At 53.1% G+C, this 20,863-nt stretch overlaps 1 protein-coding gene across 5 annotated transcripts; it reads right to left on the reverse strand.

Moving 5' to 3' along the window:
• Positions 1 to 1,137: 1,137 nt before the first annotated feature.
• BLM (BLM RecQ like helicase) lies at positions 1,138 to 18,413 on the reverse strand. Of its 5 annotated transcripts, none has more exons than XM_075575395.1 (22): positions 18,248 to 18,412; positions 17,161 to 17,259; positions 15,417 to 16,036; positions 13,668 to 13,812; positions 12,991 to 13,082; positions 12,632 to 12,761; positions 11,823 to 12,511; positions 11,219 to 11,407; positions 10,539 to 10,657; positions 9,941 to 10,054; positions 9,562 to 9,660; positions 9,011 to 9,159; positions 8,337 to 8,443; positions 7,306 to 7,466; positions 6,452 to 6,647; positions 5,398 to 5,588; positions 5,011 to 5,158; positions 4,553 to 4,752; positions 4,032 to 4,227; positions 3,286 to 3,408; positions 2,920 to 3,127; positions 1,138 to 1,435 (listed from the first exon to the last, which is right to left on the reverse strand). In XM_075575395.1, exons 2-22 carry the CDS (start codon positions 17,256 to 17,258, stop codon positions 1,267 to 1,269), a joined length of 4,143 nt encoding a protein of 1,380 aa, XP_075431510.1. In that variant the 5' UTR covers position 17,259; positions 18,248 to 18,412; the 3' UTR covers positions 1,138 to 1,266. The 5 variants fall into 5 exon arrangements, with proteins under 5 accessions (XP_075431510.1, XP_075431508.1, XP_075431509.1 ...); XM_075575393.1 differs by having other exon boundaries at positions 18,212 to 18,412; XM_075575394.1 differs by lacking the exon at positions 18,248 to 18,412 and adding an exon at positions 18,164 to 18,219.
• Between the last annotated feature and the right edge of the window lie 2,450 nt (positions 18,414 to 20,863).

A 20,863-nucleotide genomic window follows, 5' to 3' on the forward strand; every position in this document is an offset into this window, starting at 1 on the left:
TTTTCAAGGGCTGCTGCTCTACACCCCACTGTCCCACCTCATTTTCCAGAGTCTACACCCCCGTCCCCTTTTCCAGGGGCTGCCTCTCCACACCTTCCTTTCCCCCCTCTGTCAGGGGCTGCCTCTCCACACCTTCCTTCCCCCCTGTCAGAGGCTGCCTCCCTACACCTCCGTCCCCTTTTCCAGGGGCTACCTCTCCACACCTTCCTTTCCCCCCTCTGTCAGGGGCTGCCTCCCTACACCCCCGTCCCCTTTTCCAGGGGCTACCTCTCCACACCTTCCTTCCCCCCTGTCAGGGGCTGCCTCCCTACACCCCCGTCCCCTTTTCCAGGGGCTGCCCCCTTAACCACCCCATTTCAGGGGCAGCTTCTACACCCTCCCCCCATTTTCAGGGGCTGCCTCTACACCTCCCCCCCTTTGCAGGGGCTGCCTCTCTACACCTTCCTCCCCCCCCCCTTTTCCAGGGACTGCCTCTACACCCCCCCCTTTGCAGGGGCTTCCTCCCTACCCCCCCTTTTTCAGGGGCTGCCGTTCTACACCTTCCCCTTTTTCAGGGTCTGCCTCTCTACACCTCCCCCTCCACCTTTGCAGGGGCTGCCTCCCTACACCCCCCCTTTCCAGGGTCTACAACCCCCCCCACCCCTCTTCCAGGGGCTGCCTGATTTAACTTATTACCATTTAAGGAATTGCCCCAATTTTCAGACAAACCTTGCTAAATTGGGTTATTTCCCCCTTTGGTTCAAAACCTTAAATTAACCCTGGTGGTAGAAGCATAATCGGGGTGTAGTAACGGTTGTTGTTTTTGGGGAGGTGGTGAATGATCATGAGGGATGGGCAACAGGGCAGCCAGGTATTGATACAGAGAGGGGCAACAGGGCAGCCAGGTATTGATACAGAGAGGGGCAACAGGGCAGCCAGGTATTGATACAGGGAGGGGCAACAGGGCAGCCAGGTATTGATACAGAGAGGGGCAACAGGGCAGCCAGGTATTGATACAGAGAGGGGCAACAGGGCAGCCAGGTATTGATACAGAGAGGGGCAACATCTCCATAAACTGTAGGTAGGTAGAGTCAAATAAAACTCAGACTACGTGATACAGCAATAAACACACAGGCCGATATTTGGGCAACAAAAAAATAACATTTATATAATTATTATTTATTTAGACTTCGGAAATATCCTGGTTTTGTAAAATATAACAGGCGGGAGAAAAAAAAAAAAAAAAAAGGTTTTTAATACAGAAAATGATCGGCCGTTGGCACGAGGTCAGAGCAGCGAGTAGGAGGGTTTCAGGAACCGGCGGTTATTCTGAGGCATCGGTGGCGCCATGAACCCCGGTCTTTTCCCAGCTCCTGCCCTTGATCCAGAGTTATAACTGCCAGAGCCGGAAGTTTTGGCAAAAGAATTGTTCCTGGCGTATGCAGCGTTGTTACCACTACAAGAAAAAATAAATAAATTTGGAAGACAGCACCTTTGGTAAACTCATCACAGATCCGATCACTGGTTATTAAACTCAGCCTCCTGATTAAAGCTGCAGACCAAGCAATAACCTACGCGTGTTTTTAATAAATCAGCTCTGTACTATGAGAAAAAAAATATATATTTTTTTCTCAACTCTAAAAGTAATTTAAGGCCTGGGACATGGTGCAGGGAGCGGCGCTGGGACATGGTGCAGGGAGCGGCGCTGGGACATGGGGCAGGGAGCGGCGCTGGGCAGCGCTGACGCTCATGCTCTCCTGCTCAAGCAAGAGATTTTTCTTGTCCCTGCATGAGCGTCAGCGAGCGCGCTTGTGTGCCGGGTCTGAGGCTTTCAGGAGGCGGGGCTAGCGCGCCACGTCACGGACTGCCAATGGCTTCTGGTAGTCACGTGACCGGCCCTGCGCTTCCATCAGCGGGAAAACTTAAATTGGCTTGTCGGCTGAAGTTCCACACGCCTCCGGAAGCGCCGTCTAAAGCCGCGCTGATAGGGATAATGTTTCCCCTCAGCACGGTCTTTTTGACCATGTCCGAGGCCTAATGGGTTATAATGTAAAAACATTTTTTTGTCTCTATAGCAACCATTTACAAAGTCACATCCCCTTCCTTCTCTGAAACAGGCTCTGGCACACCCCTTTTTGAGCCCTGCACCAATTGTATCTAGTGACTCGCTGGTCACATGATCTTCCACACAGAACTTGGCATCTTTGGTCCTCTTCTGCTGCACTGACCCCATTTAGTGAACCCCAAAGCCGAATCTTTGCCGATCAATCACAGGAGAACGGATCGGCAATTTATCTAATTACTCATAATTGTGTGGATTGTATTGATGCACATATTAAAGGGGAAAAAAAATACAATGAAAAAAAACAAATAAACCCTGCCAGCTTAGACTGCTGCTTTAATGCACCAGGTTACGCACTCGCACAGTTCCGTATCCAGTCACCCCCCCCAATAAGAATTGGTCTATATGCATTTAGAATAATTCAGAGGTGCAGCACCCCAATGTGTTTCCTGATGTTCCTCATATCACAGAAAATAATGTGATACAAAGAAAGCCAACTGAACAGTTAGTCCGCACATGTGATACCCTACTTTCTGGGGCAAGAGTGGGCAAACTGGGAGGCGCGGCGGTTACAGAGGCCCTGCTCCCTTCACCAAGGCATTTAATCGAAATGCCAGGGGAGGTGCGAGGCTTCCAACATCCCTTACCAGCTGCCAGCCGTGTCTTTGGCAACGCGGTGTGGGGTCATGTGGCAACGTGCGTCAAATGACGCTGCGGGGTCACGTGATGTCACATGCTCCACGGCACCATTTGACGCCGGGTTGTAGGAGAGGGGGGCTGCGAGGCAGGGGGGGGGGGCGCAGGTCAAAAACTTTGCGCACCCCTGTTCTGGGGTACAACTGTGGCCACTCTCCTTTAGCACATACATGGTGACCTACCTCCTGGGGTTTGACTGCTGCCCCTCCCCTCCAGTCTTTCTCTTCTTGGACTTCTTTGCGTATGGGGCATTCTTCCTCTTGGTGCCTTTGCTGCTTTTGGAGTTGAAGTAAGAGGACGTTTCACTTCTCTCTTCCCCCTCCCCATCGCTTCCATACTGCCTCGCTGTGTAGTTTGCGGACCCCGCAGACTTCTGGGAAACTTCCTCAGCTGTAAGGTGACAGGAGCTTGTACATGACACGCTAGTGCAGGAGTGAGCAGCAGTGCACCCGGAGGCTGAACCCGCACAGTCTGTCTCACCCCGAGGCCGAACCCACAGTCTAAGTCTGTCCCATGGAAACTAGCATGCATCAGTACGAGCACTTCACCTGGGAGTGTCCACTCGGAGTATTTCTGGAGAACGTCTATTAGTTCTGCTCCGTACTTCTCCAGCTTGTCTTCTGTGACACCGTCAATCTGAAGCAAAACGTCAGGCTCAGGAGACAGCGACTCTGAAACCCGGGAACGGAAGGTCACGTTTTCCAACCGGAACGGCCACAAGTCCTGGGGCGCACACATACACCCCCCGAAACCATCCTCATAAAAATCAGGTTAGCAACTACCACCAGCCTAACGCTGACCGAGATGTGACCGTGCAGACCCCAGACTTTCCTGTGCCCTGTAACTGGTAGTCTGATGCTCTATAAAGCAATGGGAGCTGCTCAGGAAAAGCTGCCAGTCTGTAATGTAAATAGACGGCAAAGCAAAGGAATCGGAGAAGAAAATCTGAAATTACAAACATTGGGAGGTAGAACTTGCTTGTAATGCTGACAGAGACCCCCGAGCCTGGGACTAGAGAACAAAGGACTGGGGGCCTTCTCTGGAGACTGCATAATACCAGGGAGACCAATGCCGGTCCTCAAGAGCCACGGTCAGGTTTTAAGGATGTCCCTGCTTCAGTGAACGACAGCCACCTGTGCTGAAGCAGGCATATCCCGAATACCTAGCCTGTTGTGGCCCTTGAGGACTGGAGTTGGCCACACCTGCATTACATAATAAATAGGAATCAGGGAGCACGCATGAATTCAGCTACAGGAAGAGAACCCTGTCCCTGCAGTGCCTCACAGATACTCACCTGCAATCCTTCGGATGGTGGCAGTGTTGAAGATGTTGAAGTAATGAACGCCGAAGATTTTGCCCAGGCGTTTGCAGAGCTCGGTCACCTCAGCCTGGCATTTTTTCACCATCTCTTCCCGCTGCGACGTGTTCGTCACAATGGAGGCTTTCTGCTTCCTGAGGCTGCTGGCATTCTCTGTGTCCATGAACTGCACCTGTCAGCGGGAGCAGACGTAATGTTCATCTTGTGCCGAGCAGCCGGTGCACTTGTACTTCATATCACGGTCTAGGACGTTTGGCTACAACCAAAATCGCCACAGGTGCTCCACCACCGCCATAACTACTGACGGCGGATCACCTCGCCGCCACCCGCCTCTCCCAGCCGGGCACCTCCGCAGCATGTCCTCTGCGCCTCTCCCAATCACACACCTCCGCAGCATGTCCTCTGCGCCTCTCCCAATCACACACCTCCGCAGCATGTCCTCTGCGCCTCTCCCAATCACTATGCCCAACTCCAGATACCCCCCATTGGACACATACCTGTAAGCATCCATTCAGCACAGCCTGTGCCTGCTCCCCAACAGTCATATACGCCACTGCCTGGTCATTGGCCGTGATATAAAGCTCTTCATCCAAGATTCTGTCCAGGACCAGTTTCCGGAATAACCGCTCCGCGTTGTGCCGGGAATATGCAGATCCCTTCCCAAATATCCCAGTCTGGAGCTTCGCAGATTTAGTCCCTGGTACAAAGGAGGGAGCCAGAGAGTGAGCGTGCGCTCAGCCAGAGTGCGCGCTCAGCCAGAGAGAGCACGCGCTCAGCCAGAGAGCGCGCGCTCAACCCTGGCTCTCTTTATGTGTAATTCTGTTGTGTAAGATACTTCTCCCTGTACTGTTTCAGACTAGCAATATATTGATTTCCTCATACGGAGCACTCTGTATACTAACAGTACAGGGACACACTCAGTTGCAGCTTCAGCATGAAGTTGTTCTCTGCTCACCCAGGAAAATATCCACCATCATGTTGAGAGTCAAGCGATTGCCGGTGTTGCCTCTGCCGCGGCCGCCTCCGTGCACTGGGGCGCAGTGATCAAGGACAAACCGCACAATGTTTCTCACCTCGTCAGTCACGTCTCGGGACTTGTAATCCTGCACACAGAGAGGAGAATAAGTGTCAAAGCCAGCACTAATACTTGCAGAACATTGCCATCAAGATATTAATTCCAGCAGAGCATTGCTCCATTAACACTTCCCCTGCAGAATGTCAATCCCAATCTCTATAGGAGAAGGTTATGGTGACTGCACATCTCCCGAGGGTAGTGGGGCTCGTCTCAGGTGGATATTAGGAGTCGGGGTGGTGCTTTGCACCTAGTTCTTGGGTGCCTCACCTTTTTCCTGCAGCAGTTGTCACATGCCACCCGCAGGTGCTCCTTGCAGAAGTTCGGATTGAAGTCATTCTCCCCAAAGTAAGCGAGAAGCTGCATCCTGCGACACTCCTGCACGTTCTCGCAGTAATGCACCATGCTGTACAGGTTGTTAAAGTGAGTCTGCTTCGTATGGCTGTTCCCATCCTTCTCCACTGAGAGAGACACGAGACACAGCTCAGCCTCCGCAACCCAGCGCAAGTGCCAAGAACGAACCCACCCACCCTGCTGCGAAAAAACCCCCACCCCTCACCCAATAGCTGGCGACTTGGACATCTACATTATTCTGAGATGTGCGTTTCTCACAGCCGCTGATATCAGGGATAGGGGGAGCATAAAACAGAGCGCAACAAGTGACATTTGTTTTGAAAAAGGAGTACAGAGAAGTGCGTTCCCATAAAAAAATTAATTTATTGGGTTGTTGAACATAACGTATTTTTTTTTATGGGAACGCACTTCTCTGTGCTCTTTATCAAAGAAAATTCCACTTGTAGCACTCCGTTTTTTGCATCAATATAAACGGACTGCACACCGGGTACCCCAGGACGTATGGGATTGAAGTTTGGACGCTGCACTCATGTAGCGAGTCCTCCCGAGTACACAGTACAACTTAGCTTCTAGATGGCCGAAGGAAGGTATGGTCAATTTATATACGCTGTTCTTTCTGCACACTGGATGCGTTCAACCTTTACTACTGTGATTTGTGAGGTTTTCCAGGCAAGCGTTTTTCCCCCTACCAACTTAACATATATCAACTGAATGATACCTCAAGGGTACTTTTTGCTGGAATATACATATTTGATATATCTATGTCTGTCACTGGTTCTGAGCACCACACATTTTTCTGGATGATGACATCAGGGATACTCTGGCCCCTGGATTCCATAAGCTGTGAAGCCGCGTTTCCATGTCAGGGGAGCACGGAGTTTTACACTTATTCAGATGAGAGGCGCTCGGAGGGAAGCTGCCTCTTCACAGTATACTGCGTGGAGCATCCGCCGACCCCGTAGTGACTCACTCTGTATCAGCCGGCGGATCCGTGTCACGTCGTGGTAGCTGTAGAAGAGGATGCAGTGGGACATCTCCCCGTCTCGCCCGGCCCTCCCAGACTCTTGGTAATAACCCTCCACAGATTTGGGGAGCGTAGCATGGATGACGTACCTCACGTCCGGCTTGTCGATGCCCATGCCGAAGGCAATGGTGGCACAGATCACCTGCGGCAAACCCAGAGACACGGTGAGGGGAACAAGTGTATGGGAAAGTACCACTCATTAGCTTAAGTGTGCTATGGCATGTGCATTGGGTGAGCAGAGCTCTCTCTCTCACATATTTGCTGTACTGTATATAGAGTTGTTTACTACAAAGGAAGTGTGACTCATCCGTTTAAGTATGCATTTTTTTGCTACAACACACAGCACTGATTTGAGGAAGCCTAACAAAATATGCTATAAATAAATAAAAGACTAGGCTGGGATAGTGCCAGAAGCTTTTCCATGGACCGAGCAGATGCCAGGCCAAGAATTCCCTTTGCTCTCTCGCGATCAGACTGATTGGGGCTTCCCCGGGTGTTTAGAGCGTTTTCCTGTTGTATGCTGTTTAGCTGTAACATAACCGAAGCAAAACTCCTTTTTGATTACATCTGTAGACTGTTTACCGACTCAGAGCGTGCAAGTTACTGGCTGAATCCAGAATCTTTGCATTACAACAATTGACCAAAAGAAGGACAGAAAGTGAAGAAAGCATTTCTCAGAGAAAAGGGACCTCTATCTTCTGGGAGTCTTCTAAGAAGCAAAATATATCACTTTCAGTGTTGGTTTCCTGTATATGGGAGGCATGCTGCCGTTCCGGCCTGCTCCCATGCCAGCGCTGTACCTGGCAGTCGTCCTGATTGATCCACTTATGCTGTACGTAGTCTCTGTTTGTGTTGCTGAGCCCCGCGTGATATGCCAGAGCTGCCAGACCCTCCTTCTGTAGCGTCTCTGCCGTCGTATCACACTCATGTCGTGACAGGCAATAAATTATCCCGGAGTCGTCTGCAACACGAAGCACAAGAGGTCATCACCCAACAACTCTGCGCCCCAAAACGTTCCTTATATCTAAAAGTACGTTCTCTGAAAACACACACCAGGGGCGGCCAACTCCAGTTCTCAAGGGCCACCAACAGGTCAGGTTTTCAGGATATCCCTTAATCAGAGGCTCAGTGGAAGACAAAAAGAAAACATTGCCAGACACGAGGCTTTACCTTATCTTGGTGTATTCATTCACCGAGATAGTGCCAATCGTGCTGTTAAATGTCTCAGCAGAATAAATACACTGAGATAAGGTAAGGCCTGGTGTGTGGCAATTTGTCACTGTTGTGCGTGATGGATAATTATATTTGTACAGATTTTTTTTTTTTTTTAAAAACATCCGTATCCAGCCGGCAGGAGAACAACAACTCCAACCTTGGGGGGGGAGGAGTTTGATGTCTTCTCCATACGACAGCAGGAGAGAAACATGCTGACAGGAACAGTACCGGATGTATCATTTTTCAATTATGAAGGCCCATTGAGGGATTATTTACATCTCTAGATCGATATAGGGGTGCGATTGCAACATTCACGAGTGCTGTCAATTAGGGGCCTTTTTTTTAGATCCCCTGTGGGGAATTTATTCAGTTAATAAGTAGGCTTACCTCCCCTATATGCACCTTGATGTAACATTGTCCACACAACATTTCGGTTCAGTGTCAGGATACATATCCCAGTTTCAGCACAGGTGGCTCAATCAGAGGCTCAGTCTGAGCCACCTGTGCTGAAGCAGGGATATCCGGAAAACCTGACCTGTTGGGACTGGGGCGCCTGAGGACTGGAGTTGAGCACCCCCTGCGTTGCAGCACACAACTCCCCATACCCCGCACTCACTGGGATAATGTTTCTTGATCCATTCCACGCAGTCCAGGGCCACCTTCTTGGGTTTCTTGGGCAGCACTTCATATTTCAGGTTGTCCCGGTTAAAGCTCATCGTAAAGCTGGAACAAGGTAAATACGCGTCAGATGCTGCAGCAGGAGAGAAATGCCAGCAAGTTTGGGCATTGTTCCACGATCATTTAATTCGCCCCCTGTTCTGCTCAGAGGAGGTTGTGATGCGGATAACATTGCTGCTAGAGGTCTTCTATAGAAAGGTTTTTCCATATACTGAGCACTGCGATATGGTCACAACAGCTTACAATCTCATTTTGGGACCAGACAAATTGGGTCACTTCGTCCCTATGTTGTAGCTCCACCGTTAGGAGACACACCGCCTCATGGGGAAGCAACAAGACGCGCGTTACACAGATCTGAGACACAACTCCAGTCCTCAAGCCCCCCTAACAGGTAACGTTTTCACGATATCCCAGCTTCAGCACAGGTGGCTCAATCAGAGGCTCAGCGAGCCCATGCTGAAGCAGGGATATCCTGAAAACCTGACCTGTGGGGGGGGAGGGGGAGTTGAGCACCCCCTGCCCTACAAGAGAAGCCAGGACCCTCTATTACCCATCACCCCCCCCCCCCCACCCCCGGCACAACTCCTCGCCCTTCCCAAAGATGAGACTTACATCTGGGGCCTGGTCATCTTTAGCTGGTTCAGGATGTCCTTCTGCACGCGGGGGTTTGCGGTGGCCGTGAGAGCCATCATCGACACAGAGGGGAATTTCTGCCGCAACATGTTCAGGCGTTTGTAGTCCTGTCTGAAATCATGGCCCCACTGGATTGAGAGGAGGAGGAAATCAGTTCCCTACAGAAAGCCTCAGCGGAGAGAGCGCGCACAGGAGCGGTCATGTCAACAACATGGATTAGGACACGGGTGCTGTGCAAATGGCCTCCCATTGCATTTGGATACACATGACCGAAAGAGGCAACAACATCTTCTCCCAGCTCAATAAAAAGGCTTCTCACATTATTAGGACGTGCTCGCCTGTAATAAACATGCTAGATTATCTTATATAGACTGTTTTTAGCCCCACTGAGGGCCTGTCCTGGTGTCTGTAACCTGCCTCCCCGCTACTAATGCCCCGCACCCTTTCCGGCTGCCGTTCAGTGCCGTGTCTCAGCTGAACGAGGGGTTACAAAGCCTCGGGCCGCATGGTACAGGACCGCAGGAGGTTACCTGGCTGACACAGTGAGCCTCGTCGATGACAAAACGCGACAGCAGCTGACGCTCGTACAGATTCTGCAAGGTGGAGAGAAGCCGGTTGCTCGCACAGACCTGCAGAGACAGAGGAAGTGTCGTGTTAAAACGTAGCTGTGTTTAAATTGCCAATAAACACCTCCTAGAAGCAACAATACTGGGTTGACAAATACTACTATATGCCTAACCTTGCACAAGAATAAATACCCACTGTTTTTCATACACACCTATACCCCCTTACTACATGGAAGAAAAACAATGTATAGTTTATAAATACACCCCATCACCCAATTACCCAGCAGTGTTTATGTACTATACATTACTATACACACACACACTTTTTTTTTAAAACACAAACCTTCTCTGGGGTAGCATATAGAAGCTTTATAATGGGGTTTTTCTTGGAGAGCTGCAAGTAAATGCTGGAGGCTTCTGCATCGGTCTTATCCCCGGTGAGACATGTAGCTGGAATCTGTGGGAGAGAAAAAAACAAGAACTTCAATGTTTGTGGCTGCATGCCGGGCGCCGGGGCTCGTGTGTCAGCGCCGGGGCTCGTGTGTCAGCGCCGGGGCGATCTGGGGCACAGGAAGGAGATCATTACATTGTCCAGGACTCTCCACTGCTCTCTATGAACCTAAAAGCATGTGTGAATTCGACACACCGCAACTCAGCACTATGGGGAGCCTGGGAACAATGTGCTACAAAGAGGTTGAGTAATAGTTACTGCTCTGCACTAAGAGGCATAAACCCAGAGAGAAAGAGACAGAGAGAAAGCGAGGGCAGCCCGGTAAGAGAGAGAGAAGGCGAGGGCAGCCCGGTAAGAGAGAGAAGGCGAGGGCAGCCCGGTAAGAGAGAGAAGGCGAGGGCAGCCCGGTAAGAGAGAGAGAAGGCGAGGGCAGCCCGGTAAGAGATACAATTCTAAGAGGACAGGCATGTTTTTATAGCCGGACACTTACATCAAGAGAGGTCAGCTTCTGAACTTGGTCCACTATCAGTGACCTGAGGGGTGAGATGACAACAGTCACCCCGGGGGACAGGCATCCTGGGAGCTGGTAACACAAGCTCTTTCCGCCACCTGCAAAGGACACAGTGTCATGTCAACGATAGCAACACCCCTCTGCTCATAGGAGGGAACAGAGAATAAGTGCATTTCCCACGACAGGCGACGGTGGAGTCACACAACAGGAGAGGGAGTACCGCAGGTATAGGAGGCGGCCTGGGACATTGCACACGGGACTAGTACAGGCAGTCCTCGGTTATCCAACGGAATCCGCTCTGGAAGTAGCGTTGGATAGTGAAACCGTTGTAAAGTGCGTCCCGTGTTAATCAGTGGCGGTGAGCGTTGGATGACACATTCCGGCATCGGAAAACAGCCCGTAGGGTTGCATTGTAAAGCGTTGGATATGCCATTCGTTGTAAAGTGAAACGTTGGATAACGAGGACTTCCTGTATGGGATGACTATATCCCCTGACACATGCAGAGTGTGACGTGAATCCCGTTTCCCCAACAGGAGAACAGGAGCTGTGGAAATGAATCTGTCACTTCAATGTGGTGACAAAGACAGTCACGGCACATCTTCATGTGCCGGGGACCCTTGTCTGGCAGAGGGTGGAGGGGAGGAAGCGGAGGACTCGCCTGTTGGCATCAGAATGAAGCTGTCCTCCCCGCACAGTGATGCGTTGATGGCCTCCAGCTGGTTGGTTCGGAAACGGTGCAACCCGAACTTCTTGTGGAAAATCTTCATCATCTCCTTGGAGTGGGGGAAGCTGTAACCTCTGAAGCGCTCGTGCGCCGGGTTCTGCAACGGTGGCTTCAGCAGAGAGTCTTAGGAAGAGAGGGATGCAGACGGCGAGCGGTTAATGATACGTGGTATATACCTGCCCCAGACTTCCGTCACATGCCAGAGATGTTTTTGCCATCACGTGAATCTACCTCGCACTGTGCCCCACCAGACCCCCCCGCACCGCCAGACCCCTCCCCCGCACTGTGCACCGCCAGATCCGCCTCCTCCCCCGCACCGCCAGACCCCCCCTCCCCACCAGATCGCTCTCTGCGCACCACCAGATCTCCCCCCTCCCCCGCACATACCCCCTACCCCGCACTGTGCACCGCCAGATCCCCTCCTCCCCCCGCACCGACAGATGCCCCCTCAGAACCCCCCATCCCCCGCACCACCAGATCCCCCCCCCCCCCATACGGTGCCCACCCGGTGCTGTGCGCTTTGCTCTGTGGTACTGACCCGATATTCCCGCGTGGGTTGCAATGCTTGTAGTGCTGCGTGCGGTGGTCGTCTCTTTGCATTTTGGACCTGGCTGTCCCTCCCGTATTGGGGGGTATTGTGAGGGAGCTGCCCTGCCATCCCGTAATGGGGGGTATTGTGAGGGAGCTGCCCGGCCAACAGGAGGCGCTGCCGTGCGCTCCATACACTGAATATCCTCCTCATCATCAAAGCCTTCAATGTCAAAATTATCAATGTCAAATTCCATGTCGTCAATCTCCTGCGGCCCTGGGGCGTGACAGGGGGGTCGGATTAAGGTGCTGGAGGTGATGGGTGTCTCCTGCGCCTCGCGCGGCGTGTTACACCAGCTGATGCTGAGAGCAGAGTCCTGGAAGCTGATGGAGTCTCTTGTCGTTGCATCTCCTGCTTGGAAGGAGAAGGGAGTCTTATTCCTTGCCTGCTCGCTCAGCTGGGGGCCACAGTCTCCGGAGATGCCCTTCCTGCTCAGCCTGCCTGCCAAAGCTTTGCTAAAGCTAAAGGTGCGGCCTAGCGACCCCTGTGAGGAGCCGTCTGTGCACGGGGTCTGCAGCAGGGGGGGACTGTATGCAGAGACCCTGCTGGTGGGGGAGGAAGGGCGGGGACAAGAGGATAACATGGAGCCTCCTGCAGCAGAAGATTTGAACACGGAGTCATCTGACAAGAGACACTTCCTGCAACAGCAGAGAACATCCAGCTGAGTTTCACAGATATGGGACAGTCGGGGGACAGTGCCCCCCCCTCCCAGGGAACCCCCACTCATGCCCCCAAACCCACCACCTCATGCTACACACCGCATGTCCCTGTGCTTCTGAAGTTGCTTCCCACATGACAGCACCTGCAGCTCTGACAGGGGAATCCGGTCAACCAAGTCGCACATCTCCTGCATCACAGCCCAGAGCCGCGGGGGGACGTTGAATCCCGCTGCAAAGAAGCACAAAGCAGCGTCACCCTGTCTCCTCCCTATTCCGGGCCATCCCCCCCCCCCTCACATCCCCCGGTACAGCCCCATCTCCATCACATACCCCCCTGTGCATCCCAGGCACCAACGTTGCCCCCCCCTGCTCACCCCCCCCGGTACAGCCCCATCTCCATCACATACCCCCCTGTGCATCCCAGGCACCAACGTTGCCCCCCCCCCCGCGTTCCTTACTCTGCGAGGAGGAGCGGCCCGGGTCACTCAGCCGTTCCGTTGCACAAGGATTCGAATCCTCCCCAGGAGAGACGCTCTGTTTCTTCAGTGCACTGATGGAGACAAAAAAAAAATGTAGAGGTGCTCCTCTAATGCCACATGCACAATCCTCCCAGACTCCCACAAACCGGGCACCATTACGGTATGTACAAGTTTGAACCCCCTTCACCTCCCTAGGGCTTCCATGCAGCAGGAAATGTGATGGACATTAATTGCCAATCTGGACGATTGGAGCCTCAGGTAAATTTGCAGATACAGGCGCTAAAAAAAGGGTACAGATAGCGTGTGGCCCCCGACTCTGCTCCTGCACAACTGGGACGCGCGCAAGCTTAGGCCTGGGGTGGCCAACTCCAGTCCTCAAGGGCAATCATCTGTGCTGAAGCAGGGCTATCCTTAAAAACTGACATGCTGGTGACCCTTGAGGACTAGAATTGGCCACCCCTGGCCTACATAATGAACACACAATGCGACAGTGACTTTAACCCGCAGAACCCCATGGGCTTGTGAAGGAATCCCAATGAAGTGCAGCCTCTCTGATGCAGCCAGTGTCATAGAAACCCGATGACATGTCAGTGACACACTTTGCACCGAGTACACCTGGACAGAGCAGCACGATTGCTTCTTGAACTCACTCTTACCTTATACCTCTGAGCACAGGGGGAGAGGAAAGCACGTCACTTGGCGGGGACGGGGGAATAAAATCAACATCACAATCGTCCTCTGCAAGTAGCTCCTGAGCCAATGTCTCCTGGCCAGGTGATTGGCCACCTCTCTCTGCACCCACTGAAAGAGATGGGGGGAGGGGGGGAAACCAGGTAGTCAGTACGGAGGAACTTCTCAAGACTTCATGGCAGCACTCACATGAGGGAGGTGAGTAAGCACTATATTAAGGGACGAAGTGTCAGAGAGCATTCAGGTGAGGGGAGGATACTAAGCAGTCCATACTCTTTGTATTCGGAACAAAGCTCTATCCTAGATCTCATCCTACCTCTCCCATCGTACTTTCAGTGTCTCTTCTGCTAACACCTCCTCCTCCTCTATTGATCTCTCTGTGGGGGTACCCCAGGGCTCTGTCCTGGGACCTCTTCTCTTTTCTCTGTACACACTCTCTCTAGGTGACCTAATAACATCTTTTGGGTTTAAATATCACCTCTATGCTGACGACACACAAATATACTTTTCAACACCTGACCTTACACCTGCTATACAGACCAAAGTTTCTGAATGTCTCTCTGCTATATCATCCTGAATGGCCCTCTGCCGCCTTAAACTAAACATGGCAAAAACAGAGCTCCTCATGCTTCCTCCCAAGCCTGGCCCTACTACCTCCTTCCACATTACTGTTGGAACTACGATTATCCACCCAGTAGCCCAAGCACGCTGCCTAGGGGTCACACTCGACTCCTCTCTCACATTCGCCCCTCACATTCAAAACATTTCTAAAACTTGTCGCTTTTTCCTCTGCAATATAACAAAGATACGCCCTTTCCTCTGTTGCTCGACTGCTAAAACTCTGACTCAGGCCCTCATTCTCTCCCGTCTTGATTACTGTAACCTCCTGCTGTCCGGCCTTCCTGCCTCTCACCTGTCCCCCCTACAATCTATCCTAAATGCTGCTGCCAGAATCACTCTACTCTTTCCTAGATCTGTCTCAGCATCTCCCCTCCTGAAATCCCTCTCCTGGCTTCCAATCAAATCCTGCATCTCGCACTCCATTCTTCTCCTCACTTTTAAAGCTTTACACTCTTCTGCCCCTCCTTACATCTTAGCCCTAATTTCTCGCTATGCACCATCCCGACTCTTGCGTTCTGCTCAAGGATGTCTTCTTTCTACCCCCTTTTTATCTAAAGCCCTCTCCCGCCTTGAACCTTTTTCACTGACTGCCCCACACCTCTGGAATGCCCTTCCCCTCAGTACCCGACTGGCACCCTCTCTATCCACCTTTAAGACCCACCTTAAGACACACTTGCTTAAAGAAGCATACGAATAGCACTGTGAACATTCTGAACACATGATACATAAAGCTTGGCCCCCTGCAGATGCACTTACCAGAACTCCCTCCTACTGTCTCTGTACGTTCTCCCTACCTACCAATTAGATTGTAAGCTCCTCGGGGCAGGGACTCCTCTTCCTTAATGTTATGTTTGTCTAAAGCACTTATTCCCATGATCTGTTATTTATATTATCTGTTATTTATTCAATTACCACATGTATTACTACTGTGAAGCGCTATGTACATTAATGGCGCTATATAAATAAAGACATACAATACAATACAGTCACACAGGTCACTGGACGACTGAGCTCACACACATCACATGGACGCTACCCACCTCTGGCCTTACCGCCCACTCCCCTTGAGAGCGAAGTCTTTCTGGGTAACTAACCTGATGTTACACACTCCAAAGGATCCAAGCAAATCAGCGACTGGTCTGCAGTTCCCGAGCACCGAGCCGGTGTGGTGTGAGCGGACTCAGCGGCCCCAGTGTCACCTCCGTAGGGCAGCCTTGCACCGTCCTGTTCAGTAGTGTGTGGCCCCACGGGGCTACACTTCTCAGGGGAGGCCACGGCACGTGTCTTGCTGCATGTCTGAAGAGTTTTTCCAAGTCTCCCCATGTGGCTCTTGGGAGGAGACACAGATGTGTCAAAGTCACCAATATCGTCCCATTCCTCTAAGCTGATAGCAGAGCTGAGCGAGGAATTGAAGTCTGCTTTCTTGGGGAGAGGCTCTTGCTGTCTGCAGCTTTTGCCTGTCATGGGGACACTGCCTTGCAGACATTCCTGGGGGAACAGTGTCTGCGGAGGCTCCGATGGCTTTATACAAACAGGACGGAAGAATCCGTTAATTTTACCCTGTTCCTTGGCTTTGGGTAACGTTGGAAGCCGATTTTTGGGGAGGTCTTCCTGTGTCACATCCACGCTCTTCAGAGTCAAGGGCTGCTTTACATGAAGGAAGTCGGTCGATACAGACCCATCTGGGGAGATTTTCTTTTTAAAAGTAAACCCTCTGTAAGCAAGAACAGAGGAAGCGGTGAAACAAAGAATATCTGAACTCTGCTGTATCTGAACGGCCTGTGACAAGGGCAGACCGAAGACGTGATGTATGGCGATCAAACCCTACAGCCTCATGATCCAAGGGAAGAAACCTTGGCATTTTGTACATGGGTGTCAACAAATGAATGCAATGTGCTTGAGAGTGGTACTAATTCAGAGGAGAAGGAAGAGCCCATCCAATTTTAAACTAAAGCATGGAGATTGACAAATGAATGTATTTATATGGTAATATACAGGGCTCGACAAATGCGGTCGCCTGGGGCGACTGCATTGTGGCCGCTGTCGACTGCTTACCTGCGGCGGTGTCCCCTGGCGTCTCCTCCGTCTTGATTTTTAAAAATCACGTTTTTCTCCTGCAGCACTATTCAAAATGGCCGCGCGGCAACACCGCGTCCCGTTGCCATGCCGACAGTTTGAATAGTGCTGCAGGAGAAAATCATGATTTTAAAGGCGACAAGACAGCAGAAGGCCGCTAGACGCCGTCAGTGCCCCGCAACCGGACCCTGCTGCAGGTGTCATGGGTGGGGGGGGGGGGGGCGCACGTGACTTTTTGGGGGGGGCGAGTGGGTTATGGCCCAGTTTGTCTGGCCCTGGTAATATATATTATAAACTCATACATCACCCAATGTATCGGGATACTCACCACAAAGGTGGAGGGAGTGAAGAAAAATAAGACCACGCAGGTAAGTTACACCAAACCAAGTGTATTCAAGTTCACGGAATCTAATGTTTCGGTCTTCCCAAGTGACCTTCATCAGGAAAGGTCCCGAACCATTGGATTATGTGGATTTAAATACACTTTCTTTGGCGCTACTTAGCAGCGTGGCCCTGTTTATTTTCCCTCCCTCCACCTCTGTGATGGTGATGATGATGATCCCGGGTTTGCGTACCTGGGAGATGTACAAGTTTTTCATTAAATTTATATATGTGTGCACGCCAAAAAATATATTGCGTGTGTCCCTAAATGTGATAAAACGTTAAAAACTCAAATTTTATTAGGAAAAGCCGCCCCTATCCTTTGGGGTGCACCCTGGTCTGTGGACGCAGTTAGGGGCCTTGCCCAGAATGAGTACTCACCCGGGTTTGGACTTCTGAAGAGAAAGTCTGTTACTTGCTCCCTTGGCAGAAAAGAGTTCCAGTTGCTTCTGGAGGTTGTTTTGAGGGAGAGCAGCCATGCTAAGGAGAAAGCAGGGATGCGTCAGAGACAGCAGAAAAAGCGCAGGGAGGGAAGAGAGAAGCCGGCGTGCCTACCACACAGCGACACGCTCACATCCTGCCACACAGCGACGCGCCGCTCACCTGCCACACAGCGACATGCTGCCCTCCTGCCACACAGCGATACACCCCCTGCCACGCAATGCCTTCCCACCTGCCACACAGACGCGCTGCCACGTCAGCTAGCCACACAGCAACGACCGCCACACAGCGACGTGCCACCCGTCACAGTGAGGCACTGCCCGTCTGCCACGCAGCGACGCTCCTCCCTCCTGCGACGCAGTGGCGCGCTGCCATCTTGCGACGCAGCAACACGTCGCCTGCCTGCCACAGCGCCGCAACACCCTTCTGTCACCCAGCGATGCGCCGTCATCCTGCCCCCCAGCGGCGCAATGCCCTCCAGCCACGCCCTCATGTCCCCCGCCACACAGCGACGCCACCACCCTGCTACACAGCGCCGCGCTTCCGCCACACAGCAACGCGCAGCTACCACCTTGCGACGCACTGCTGCCACCGTGCCACACAGCGACGCGCTGCTGCCATAGTGACGCGCTGCTGCCACCCTGCGACGCGTTGCTGCCACAGCAACGCGTTGCTGCCACAGCGACGCACTGCTGCCACACCACGATGCGCTGCTGCCACCCTGCCACACCGCGACGCGCTGCTGCCACCCAGCGACGCGCTGCTGCCACCCTGCCACACCACGACGCGCTGCTGCCACCCTGCCACGCGCTGCTGCCACCCTGCCACACCACGAGCGATGCCCTCGTGCCACACAGCGACACCCTGCCCACACGCTCTTGTAACCACACGCAGGCACCCCCGGTACTCGCCGCCCTGGTGAAGATCCCAATCTGTCACGGACTTAAATTGGAACATTTTTTGTCATGAAATCGCCATTTTGGTCCCGAACCCCCAAACTCCTCCCGCATCCTCCCCAGCCATTCACCTGCTCTCTGCCCGGGGCAGACACAGCGCCGGTCACGTTCTCCTCTCCCCGGTGTTCTCCGGTTATTGCAGGCAACCTCCCCGGAGCCCGCGCAGGAAGTGACGTCCGAGCGCGGTCCCGCTCCTAGAAACGCGCCATGGAGACAGCTTGTTGCGGGGACGTCACTTCCGCACACCGCATCGCCAGGAGTGACGTCACACTACACCCCACTCCCCCCTCTCTCTATACACCCCACTCTCACCCTCCCCTCTCTCTATACACCCCACTCTCACCCTCCCCTCTCTCTATACACCCCACTCTCACCCTCCCCTCTTTCTATACACCCCACTCTCACCCTCCCCTCTCTCTATACACCCTATACACCCCACTCTCACCCTCCCCTCTCTCTATACACCCTACACACCCCACTCTCACCCTCCCCTCTCTCTATACACCCTACACACCCCTCTCTATACACCTTACTCTCACCCTATACACCTTACTCTCACCCTATACACCCCACTCTCACCCTATACACCCTACTCTCACCCTCCCCTCTCTCTATACATCCCACCCTTCTCTCTCTATACATCCCACCCTTCTCTCTCTATACATCCCACCCTTCCCTCTCTATACATCCCACCCTTCCCTCTCTATACATCCCACCCTTCCCTCTCTATACATCCCACCCTTCCCTCTCTATACACCCCGTTCCCACCCTCTCCTCTCTCTATACACCCCGTTCCCACCCTCCCCTCTCTCTATACACCCCGTTCCCACCCTCCCCTCTCTCTATACACCCCGTTCCCACACTCCCCTCTCTCTATACACCCGTTCCCACCCTCCCCTCTCTATACACCCCGTTCCCACCCTCCCCTCTCTATACACCCCGTTCCCACCCTCCCCTCTCTATACACCCCGTTCCCACCCTCCCCTCTCTATACACCCCGTTCCCACCCTCCCCTCTCTCTATACACCCCGTTCCCACCCTCCCCTCTCTATACACCCCGTTCCCACCCTCCCCTCTCTCTGTACACCCCGTTCCCACCCTCCCCTCTATATATACCCCGTTCCCACCCTCCCCTCTCTATATACCCCGTTCCCACCCTCCCCTCTCTATATACCCCGTTCCCACCCTCCCCTCTCTATATACCCCGTTCCCACCCTCATCTCTCTATATACCCCACACTTACCTCTTTATACATCCCACACTTCCCTCTCTATACATCCCACCCTTCCCTCTCTATACATCCCACCCTCCCCTCTCTCTATACACCCCGTTCCCACCCTCCCCTCTCTCTATACACCTCGTTCCCACCCTCCCCTCTCTATACATCCCACCCTCCCCTCTCTCTATACACCTCGTTCCCACCCTCCCCTCTCTATACACCCCACTCTCACTCTCCCTTCTCTATACACCCCCCACTCACCCTCCCCTCTCTATATACCCCACCCTCCCCTCTATACACCCCGTTCCCACCCTCCCCTCTCTCTATACACCCCGTTCCCACCCTCCCTCTCTATACACCCCGTTCCCACCCTCCCCTCTCTATACACCCCGTTCCCACCCTCCCCTCTCTATACACCCCGTTCCCACCCTCCCCTCTCTATACACCCCGTTCCCACCCTCCCCTCTCTATACACCCCGTTCCCACCCTCCCCTCTCTATACACCCCGTTCCCACCCTCCCCTCTCTATACACCCCGTTCCCAACCTCCCCTCTCTATACACCTCGTTCCCACCCTCCCCTCTCTCTATACACCTCGTTCCCACCCTCCCCTCTCTCTATACACCCCGTTCCCACCCTCCTCTCTCTATACACCCCGTTCCCACCCTCCCCTCTCTATACACCCCGTTCCCACCCTCCCCTCTCTCTATACACCCCACTCTCACCCTCCCCTCTCTATATACCCCACCCTCCCCTCTCTATACACCCCGTTCCCACCCTCCCCTCTATACACCCCGTTCCCACCCTCCCCTCTATACACCCCATTCCCACCCTCCCCTCTCTATATACCCCGTTCCCACCCTCCCCTCTCTATACACCCCGTTCCCACCCTCCCCTCTCTATACACCCCGTTCCCACCCTCCCCTCTCTATACACCTCTCACCCCTCTCTATACACCCCATCCTCCACTCTCTATACACCTCACCCCCACCCACAACTCTCTCTATACACCCCACTCTCACCCTCCCCTCTCTATATACCCCACCCTCCCCTGTATACACCCCGTTCCCACCCGCCCCTCTCTATACACCGCGTTCCCACCCTCCCCTCTCTATACACCCCACTCTCACCCTCTCCTCTCTATATACCCCACCCTTCCCTCTATACACCCCGTTCCCACCCTCCCTCTCTATACACCCCGTTCCCACCCTCCCCTCTCTATACACCCCGTTCCCACCCTCCCCTCTCTATACACCCCGTTCCCACCCTCCCCTCTCTATACACCCCGTTCCCACCCTCCCCTCTCTATACACCCCGTTCCCACCCTCCCCTCTCTATACACCCCGTTCCCACCCTCCCCTCTCTATACACCTCTCACCCCTCTCTATACACCCCATCCTCCCCCCTCTATACACCTCACCCCCACCCTCCCTCTCTCTATACACCCCACTCTCACCCTCCCCTCTATA

This window comes from Ascaphus truei, chromosome 18, assembly GCF_040206685.1.
Source record: "Ascaphus truei isolate aAscTru1 chromosome 18, aAscTru1.hap1, whole genome shotgun sequence".
In the NCBI taxonomy this organism is placed as follows: Eukaryota; Metazoa; Chordata; class Amphibia; order Anura; family Ascaphidae; genus Ascaphus; species Ascaphus truei.

What these genes read in the sequence shown, in the direction of transcription:
- BLM (XM_075575393.1), bottom strand. Translation starts at nt 18,243, where the DNA reads ATGGCTGGGGAGGATGCGGGAGGAGTTTGGGG. An exon ending in AAGATGACCAGGCCCCAGAT is followed by an intron (nt 8,444 to 9,010) that starts GTAAGTCTCATC and finishes ACCTTGTTCCAG; the next exon opens with CTTTACGATGAGCTTTAACC. An exon ending in CACCATCCGAAGGATTGCAG is followed by an intron (nt 3,409 to 4,031) that starts GTGAGTATCTGT and finishes CCCGGGTTTCAG; the next exon opens with AGTCGCTGTCTCCTGAGCCT.